The sequence below is a fragment of the Trichechus manatus genome, unplaced genomic scaffold, assembly GCF_000243295.1.
Source record: "Trichechus manatus latirostris isolate Lorelei unplaced genomic scaffold, TriManLat1.0 scaffold00081, whole genome shotgun sequence".
NCBI classification, from domain to species: Eukaryota; Metazoa; Chordata; class Mammalia; order Sirenia; family Trichechidae; genus Trichechus; species Trichechus manatus.
In genome coordinates, this window is record NW_004444017.1 from 3,959,088 (window position 1) to 3,968,694 (window position 9,607).

The following is a 9,607-nucleotide window of genomic DNA, read 5'->3' on the forward strand; positions in this document are numbered from 1 at the left end:
CCTCAGAAGTTTGGGTCCCCATGTTAATTATGGTAAAAGATGTAGAAATAATAATAGGTTTTTATAAACTTCAAAATAAATTCTGTAGAATTGCTTTTTCATAACTCCTTGACAGAGTAGATATGGTATCAAGACTGTAGACCCTGGGTCATCTAGAATAATGAAGGCTGAACTCCACAGTCACGTTCAGTATTGTATCGTCTCCTTGCCCTATCATTATAAGTTGCAGAAAGCATTATGACCAGTGATGCCTTAGATCCTGGCAGCAGGTAAAAGGTATACCCTATTTTTCCATTCTTCTCGTTCAGAGTAAATGAAGGTGTTCTTTTTTTTTTTCTTCTCAGTTAAGCCTAAGCATCTACCAGTTGAAAAGATTCTAGAATCTCTTTTCATTGGATTCTTCCACCACCACTGCCCTCTACCCCCATAAAATCAGTAATTCAAAAAGGAGTTTTCAGTGCGGTTATTCTGATTAAGCATTTATTCTATTAGAGACCAAAGTCCAGCACCCACATGTGAAAATTTGTCGCATAATTGCTAGGATTTCCCAACTTTCTAGTTAAAAACAAGGCTTAATAGCCAGTCACCCATTGTTTTCCACTTCATCTTCCACACATGTGAAGTGAAGAAGATGTCTATCTCAAAGGGCTACTGTACAAATCAAATAAGATCATGTACACAAAAGCATGTAGCACTTGGGAAGCACTCACAGTTCCCCTCTGATTAGCCAGGGCTTACCTGGCACATAGTAGATGATCAATAAATGTATATTAAAATAAAAATTTAAACAACAACCAAAAAAAACCAAGGCTCAAGTAGAAAACTTTTGGTAGAGTTTGGATAAAGATCCTCTCTGTTAAGGCCTCAAACTTCTGATGTGGTTATTGAAGTGCTTTTTAAATGCATGTACTAAGGCCATCACTGTTTTGGAGTATGGTTCAGAGGTCCTTGGGCCTCTTCACAATGGGAAGAATTTATAACCCCCTTTGTTCTCTACAGTGACCAGATTTTAAAGGAAAGTACATCAAATCTGCTTTTATGTATTACATTTAATTTCCATTTCCTCATTCACACACATGTAATCGTTCTAGAACCCTTGTTCTTTTTTTTTTTTTTTTTTTTTTGTTACCCTCAATTAGTAATGATTGGCTCTACTTGAGAGAGGGTCGTTTATCACCTTCCCCCGCATATCACTATTTCAGGGCTATATTAGCAAAAGATGGGGGTGGGAAACATTACTTAATTTCGTACAGTGGATCAGTTTTCCAAGCATGTGTGATTTTTGAGGACTCAGATCAATAACTTTTCTGGCAGACTAACCTGGACCAAGCCTATCAGTACCTTGACACTTGAATAAGCCTTTAATTTGCATGTCCAGCTAGAAAGATAAAAGGACATTAATAGTGGGAGATGGCTGTTTTGAAGTAGAAGGTGACATATCAGGCATGTTACGCAGCCTGAAATGTCTGAGAGGGAAGAAAACTAAGGCTTTTTAGTGAAGTATAACCTGACAGGTACTACTTTACATTTATTCAATAAATTGTTACACACTCTGAAAGGTAGGTGGTATTATCCCTGTTTAAATGAAAATGATTAGAAAGATTAAGTAATTTAGGTATAGTTAATGAGGCTGCATTAGTCTGACAACAAAGCCCATGCTTTTTATAGTTACTTCCTGCCTCCGAAGAACCAGTCTGGTTTATCTATTAGAGAATAGTAGGCTGTGGGTGCCATTATTTAAATCTTATCACTTCCATTTGGGTCTAAAGTGAGAGGCCCCCACATCTCTTGAAGGCTCATCAGTATATATCATGTAAGCCTCAGTGAACAAATCCCAAGAGGCAGACTTAAAGCAAATATGAAAGAGAACAAATACTTATGGGGTGAGGGTCTTACTAGATTTGGATGCATTATTCTGTACTCTCAAAATAGATAATGTCTGGAAGCACGGCTTAGCTTAATGCTTTATTTTCCACAGTCCTTTTAAAGATTTTTCTGGAAAGTAAGTGGGGGGGGGGGTATTATGTATATATGTCTCCTTAGTACCTGGGATGTGGAAATATAATAGCTAATTTAAATTACCCTAAAATAAAACTGTAACAGCCTACTGTGGTAGGATTGCTAATGCATTTTATTCAGCGCTTTTTAACAACCCAGCAGGAGAAACAGAAAGCGGGACAGGGTCATTGGAAAGGCTGCTTGGGTATTTGAAATTCAAGCAGTGAGCCCTGAGAGACTGGAGTTCCTTCCCTATCCCAGGACCCTAATGCAGGGCATTACTCTTAGACACAAAGATTGGGTGTGGGAACTCAACTTCTGTCAACCAGGTACCACAGTCCATTGGATAACCATATTAAGGCTAACAGTCAATTAGCTACATCCCATAGAACTGTATGTATGACAAGGGCTGCCATGTCCTACCAATCTGTCTCCCCTCCTGTTTCCTCTTGCTGGGCTTTTGTGTGCTGTTTGGAGATTCTAAGTATTTTACACTGATGTTTCTTTATCTTTAACACATTGCTCTCTCTTTGTGCTTCAGGGAAGATGGTGAAAAAAGTCTGTCCTTGCAACCAACTCTGTAGTAATTATCTTTTCTTTCTGTTACTTTTGGTCCTTGATTGCAAAGCCTGTTGTTCATGAGTTCTTTGAATCTGAAGCCTCACACATCCCTGATTCCTAACTTCCATCTGTCAGTCTCTGTACCCTTTTCTACTATTTTAACATGCTTAATTGCTTACTACTGGCTATTCTTCCAGATTGAGAAATCACCTCATAGTCAGTGCTCTCAGTGATGACCCCCTGTGAGCCTGCCTCTGTGACATTCATGGGTTGGTAATGCCCAAGAATCTGTATAGGGAGATCAGGGATGCCTAGCTCCTATGGGAAAAAAGAGTCATTTAGTCAGCAAGTATATGCCAGGTACTGTTCTGCCCTCTGGGAAAACAGCAGTGATCAAAGCATACAAAAGTCCATTCCCTTAGAGAGTTTACATCATAGTGGGAGGTGTCTGCTAGATTGGTGAGGAAAGAAACGTTACTTTGTAGAGTTGGCTTCTTATATTAATGGCATCTCGTTAAGATGCAGAGAGTTCAGCGATCCAGCAGGACACCTGTAGGTTATAGGTAGGGTCAACAAGAAAACACCATCCTTGGGATACTGGGCAATAAATTTTGGTTCATAATAAATTGTTGTTACTAGGATCTGGTGGTGCCGGGGCCAATGGATGTGTTATGGCAGGAGGAAATTAAAAAGTGGATTATGGGGTAAAGTACTATATACTACTTTTTAGATCTTTTCAGCAGAACTGAAAAGGTTTTAGAGGTTAATCAGTACACTGTGGAAGGCCTCTCTCCTAGTTTTATAATAAGGTCTGCATTTCCCAGAAGTTAATTTCTGGTCAGAAAAGATGTATTTGTTTGTTCCCTCCTTTAACAGGGAAGCCTGTTTTCAGAAGCCAGAATAAGAAAGTCAGCTGTGTGATTGCTTCTCCCTCCTGGCATAAGCCCCACTTTCAGAATCTAATATTATGTAATAGAAAGGAAAGGTTAAGCCCCCAGACACCCTTATAGCTCAGTAATGAAGTCATTCCTGAGATTCACCCTTCATCCAAAGATTAGACAGGCCCATAAAACAAAATGAGACTAAATGGGCACACCAGCCCAGGGGCAAGAACGAAAAGGCAGGAAGGGACAGGAAAGCTGGCAATGGGGAACCCAAGGTCGAGAAGGGGAGAGTGTTGACATGTCATGGGGTTGGCAACCAGTGTCACAAAACAACATGTGTATTAATTGTTTAATGAGAAACTGGTTTGGTCTGTAAACCTTCATCTAACATACAATTAAAAAAAAAAGAAAAGGTTAAAATGAAATGTGGTTATAAAGGGGCCTCATAGCGTCTAGGGGGGGCTAGCATCAGACTAGAGAGGTGTGACTCCCAGCATGAGCTCGTTGTGAATAAGCAGTGTTCACTTCTACTGAGCTGCTGCTTTTATTTGGCTTTTGAGAACTCTGCTCACTTGTGATGATTTCTGTTTTTGTTTTGATTGTCTTACTCCTCATCAAGCTCACTAAGCAGTAATCATTCAAACAGGATGACAGTCCTCATGCATGTGATAATGCTTGCTTTCTAGACTTCCTCACTGTTATGACTGCCCACCTTCACTGCCTGTGCTTCCGACTTCACCCTGACTCACATTTGCTATTTGAGGAAGGCTGTTCCCTGTGCTTTTTTACTTTTCCAGTAGGGTTTCCTATACTGTGAGAGAACTTACTCTTCCCTTTACATTGTATGTGCACTAGTAATCCTTTTGTGGCTCCAGCAGGCACTAAGAAGTGAGCTAATATTCACCCTGCGTAGTTCCATGTCTTGCCATGGTAATAAGAAGCATGTGACCCTTCTCACTCTGCAGCTTCACCTCAGAATTAGCTGTTACTGTATCACAGAAATGCTTGTGTGTGCCATTTCCAGGGTAGTAGGTTTTAAATTTGACTTGAGACCAGCATAAAGGGTTGCTTCAGGTGTGCTGCTGTGCTCTGGTGCTGCTTTGACCTTGAAAGTAGGAAAATGTATGCACTTATTTAGCGCCCAGCATTACTTGGGTATCGTAAGGCCTAATTGCTCACAACTTACTTTAGTAGCTTTTATTATTCTGCAGCAAATGTGAGATCTGGTAAGAGTGGGGAGAGGGGGGAAAACCAGACCATGACTCTTCTTTCCCTCTTCCCTAATACTTGCCTCTTCGAACCATCTTCAGTGTGCCCTCCGGCAGAGCCAAAATCAGGCAGGACACAGACTCTTTCTTTCTCATCAGACCATAGGAATAGAACACCTTCATCATAGCCTCAAAGCTTCCGCTGCCTTCCCTTTGCACTCCTGCCTCAGCTGAATGTTCTTGCTGCTTCTACCTGGGAGTGCTTGCTGTTCTGGGAAGAGGGGGGAGAATCCTTGAATCAGTTGAAGCTGAGGTCATCTTCAGGAAAACCGTATCTTCCTGGAGTTGAATGTCTCAGGCCCACCATAGAGTCCCTTCTTCATGAGTAATCGTTGTTTTTTACTCATGGGAACGTGGGAGATGCTGAAAGATTAACTTCTCCCAAGTATATGTTTATTAATTTATGTTTATGGGTCTAGGTGAAAAAGTTTTTTGAAAAGAGCATGCTACTACTTCTCTTATCACTTCTTTTCATTAAAAAATGGTTAAAGAATGTGGCATTATCCACAGGGTTTGGGAACTCTATCTTCTTCTGGGCCAAGCATATTATCTTTGCGTTTCTTTTTTACTCCTACTTTAACGCTGCCCGATGCCTAGGAAATCCTTTTCTTTTGCCCTGAATTCTACCAAAATTCCAGAGCAACTAGCCTCATTGACCATAGCACACCTCTTTTGTCAGCCTGATGCTGGGAAAGAGTACTGGAATCAGTTCCAGTACTCTAAGGTGCTATGTGAACGGGCTAAAAGACGTCCCTGCCCTTTGTGCCTACCGTCATCCTAAGTTGTTCATCCTTACGTGCACCTCCTGAAGAGAATCCGTTTTCATTACCCTATTATGTCAAAGCAAATGGCTAAATAAAACCCTGGAATCTTCCCTTCTTGCATGGCTTCCTAATTTCATCCTCTCCCCATTCTGTGGCTTGCCATTCATCATCCTGTAGTTTTCCCTCTTCCTGAAATTATAGCCCAGGCTCCTTTTAATGCTTATATTCTGTTGCTTCTTATAACTTTAGGGACCAGCAGTACAAACACCGTTGGGGGAACAGTAAACAGCCAAGCCCCTCAAGCTCAGCCTACTGCCATGACATCATCTAGCAGGAAGGGCACATTCACAGATGACCTTCACAAGTTGGTAGACAATTGGGCCCGAGATGCCATGAATCTTTCAGGCAGGAGAGGAAGCAAAGGACACATGAATTATGAGGTAAGTCTTCCCTTTTTGCCATTTTCCTAATCTATTAGAATATCACTTAGCACACATTTGAATCAGAGGCAATATAAACTACCTAGGCTGATACTTAACATTTTGTGCCATCACCTTTTGTAGCACATGAATTTTAACGTTTGTTCAAACCAAGGTAAAATTTACCCAGCTACCCTTTATTTTTAACTTCCTTGTATCCCTAGTTCCCTATTCCTTTAACACCCTGATCTGCATGCACGCACACACAAATGTTCCTCCTCCCATTGCAATCAGAATAGGTTATTCTCACCTCTATCTGGTAAGTGTAAAGAGTCAATAAATATAATGGAAGGTTTTATTTTGCTACACCCTGTAAGATTAGAACAGTCCCAGTTCTAGAATTGTATTCTAGTACCACCTGTTTCACACCCATGGGTGTTAATACCCACACCACAGTTTACATATACTTGTTTTGTTTTCAGGGCCCTGGAATGGCTAGGAAGTTCTCTGCACCTGGTCAGCTGTGCATCTCCATGACCTCAAACCTGGGTGGCTCTGCCCCCATCTCTGCAGCATCAGCTACCTCTCTAGGTCACTTCACCAAGTCTATGTGCCCCCCACAACAGTACGGTTTTCCAGCTGCCCCCTTTGGCACCCAGTGGAGTGGGACAGGTGGCCCAGCACCACAGCCACTTGGCCAGTTCCAACCCGTAGGAACTGCCTCCTTACAGAATTTCAACATCAGCAATTTGCAGAAATCCATCAGCAACCCCCCAGGTTCCAACCTGCGGACCACTTAGACCAAGAAACATTAATTGAGAAATTTGGGGGCAGGAGATGGAATGCTGGGGGTAGGGGGGTGGGAAAGTAGCCTATATACTAGCTACTAGTGCTGCATTTAACTGGTTATTTCTTGCCAGAAGGGAATGTTTTTAATAACAGCTTTGAGCCCTCAGAATGGAGAATCTCCCTCCCCCCTTCACCACTTATTAGAGTGAGACTGGAAGGAAAGAGCAGCTTTCTTGTGATGGGGCAGCTTCAAACTATGCTTTCCTGTTTCTCTATACTCAACAGTGAGGGCTAGGAAAGAGGATCGTATTTATCAGGAAGCTATTAGAGAGCTCAGTGTAAAACCAGGCCCCATCTGTATTTTCAGGTCACTGGAGCTCTTAATTTTGGTACCACCCCAAATCCCTTACTCCTTCAAGAATCCAGATGACAAGGCAAAAAAAAAAACTATTGGGCTCTCTCCTACCCTTCCTCCCTTTTTTTTTTTTTTTTTAACTCTTTGGAACCCAGTGAAAAACACCAGGGGACTGGGTTGCCACCCTTTCTTAAGATAGGTCATTAGTGCTTTAAGCAAAAGATATTAGCAGCTTTGACTGCAGCATCAGCAATTAGGAAAAAAAAAGATTAAGTTCCCTGCGGACATGTAACTTTGCCATCAGTTTTGATGTGGAAACACTGTGATATATAAATGTTGTTGGACAACAGTAGTTTTAAGAGTAAAATATGAAAGATTTAAAAAGTTCAAAAAAGCTAGCTCTGTCCTTTACTTATTGAGACACTTTAACTTTTTCCTTCGTATTTCCATTGTATTAGATAAATAAATGTGAATGTAAAATTGTATAAATTACTGTACTTGAATACTTCTGTTCTCCCAGTATTGCTTGCTGGATATTTTAGTGCCTTGGACTTCTACTGCTTCTGCCATTAGCATCAATTTCTCATCAGACCCCAGATCAGCAGAGGGCATGTGGAAGGAAATCTTAGGTCCATGTGACCCCAGCAGTGGATATGCCAAAGGGAAACTGAGAGTTTTTGTTTTTTTTTTAAGTCATTCAACAATTTTGTCTAGAGCAGGTGTAAGATGAGCAGGGTGAGAAGTTAAGTTGACATCAGTGGTTGAAAGCTGAAAGTTCTGTTTTGGGAACAGTGAGGACAGGTGTTATAATAAAATCTGGCAGTTTAAAAGATAAAAGGTGGTGTGTGCTAAGTGAAAGAAAAAGACTAAAGAATGGGGGAACAAACTTGTTTTGAAGATACATGATGCCTGGCCAATGATTGCCATACACCTTACTTATTTGAGCTGGGCTTGAACAGATGGGAGACCTAGAAGAAATGCCTGAACACGAAGGGGGCTGGGCTGGTTTTTAAGTTGAGAAATGTGATAGTGAAAAGTCATAGATGGAGAAGGTTGCTCTAAGAAAAACTGTTTGCTTTCCTGTTGTTGCACATGTACCATGTATTTCTCAACTTGGGGTACTATCTTCTGTGGAAAGTAGACCCATATCTGAATTAAGATAATTGTAGGAAAGAATGCTTGTTCCTGCCCATTTACTATATGATGCCTAAATGGTTGCAGTTTTATAATCTACTGTGCCACCTTTAATATTTCCAGAATTGCAACTGATATTTTCACACAAATAAATATTTCCCTTAATATAACTGCAACCAACCAGTATTATTTAGTGCTATGCCTAGTGATGGACAGTTCTATTATTTACGAAGCTTTCAGGAATTACTCTCCTAATTGGCTGTGTTCGGGATCTTTACTGTCTCTGAAGATGGGGAAAGAAGCTAGGACTCCTAATTTTGGGGGTGCTTCTTCTTTTGACTTAGTTGGGAAATTGACATATTTCCAACCTCTTATCCACCTCAATGGCACATCCCAGGAATCACCACAAAAATAGGAAGAGCCTGGTGGCTATCTGAATCCTGTTTGTTCTTTCATGGGCCCTGTTTAAGTTGGCTAGGCCCCAAAGATGGAAGATGAAAGCTGAAGGTTTTAGGAAAAGTAGAAATGAAAAGGGCAGGGGTTCCAAGCCCTCCTTTTAAAATTGTTTATTTTTTCTCTGCCTATAATTCTTGGGGAGAGGATAAGAGTAAGGATAGAACAAAGAAGGTGCCACGTAAATGAGAAATGGACCACCTAAGAGGAATGAAACAATACTTTCCACCAGAGGAACGAGGGAGCCAAATGCAGCACACTTGTTGTTTCATTATTTTGGTTTAATAATTTTGAGATCCTTCACTCACACACAAAAAGTAAGAACTGGTTTTATTTACTGTTGATTTTTTTCCCCTCCTGTGGATGAAATAACTGAAGCCTAGAGGAATGAACTAGTGCTACTGAACTGTTTAAATTATTTTTGTGTTAATAGTACACTTTATCTTTTTCCACATTTAAAAAAATCTTTCTGAATTTAAATGTTTTCCTTACATTATTTAACAATGTACACTGTTTTAAAAAAACAAAACAAATAAAATTAATTCAAACCTTGGGAATTTCTCAGCAGCCGTTAATTGTACATTTTGCACTAACTCTGGGTGTTGCGCTTCTTGTAAGATTGCGCTTTGTGCTTCAGTTTGTTACCTTTGTAGACTTATTTAATGAAACCATTCAAATAAAACAAACTTGCTTTTGTTGAGCTGTGGGGTTTCATTTCCAGCAAATTCCTTTTGCATGTGTTCTTGATGGCTCTATTTTGAGATGTGTGCATTTATAACTTGTCGCAGCGGCAACGGTTGTCGGGGCGGCGAAGACAGTAGCCAAACACAACTCTTACAGAGAAGTGGGGCCAGGAGGGTCACTCTGAGGAGTCAACCCCCGGCTCCAGTCCCAGGAGTTTATTTATAGTCAATACAGCAAGCAGTGAAGCAAATAACAGAACAATGGGCTTTGGGTGAGTAACAGTAAGTTTCGGGCAAGA

The 9,607-nt window shown here is 40.7% G+C and overlaps 1 protein-coding gene across 6 annotated transcripts in view; it reads left to right on the forward strand.

Moving 5' to 3' along the window:
* Positions 1-9,490, forward strand: part of WNK1 (WNK lysine deficient protein kinase 1) — a 173,028-nt gene extending 163,538 nt beyond the window's left edge. For 3 of the 6 annotated variants that reach the window (XM_004381201.2, XM_023735695.1, XM_023735696.1), the window contains 2 exons: positions 5,725-5,915; positions 6,377-9,489. In XM_004381201.2, the coding sequence (XP_004381258.1) occupies positions 5,725-5,915; positions 6,377-6,694 (509 nt within the window). In that variant the 3' untranslated portion in view covers positions 6,695-9,489. Of the gene's footprint in view, positions 1-5,724; positions 5,916-6,376 lie in introns of all 6 variants that reach the window. The other 3 variants (XM_004381200.2, XM_023735697.1, XM_004381202.2) reach the window with 2 other exon arrangements.
* The last annotated feature ends 117 nt before the right edge of the window (positions 9,491-9,607 follow it).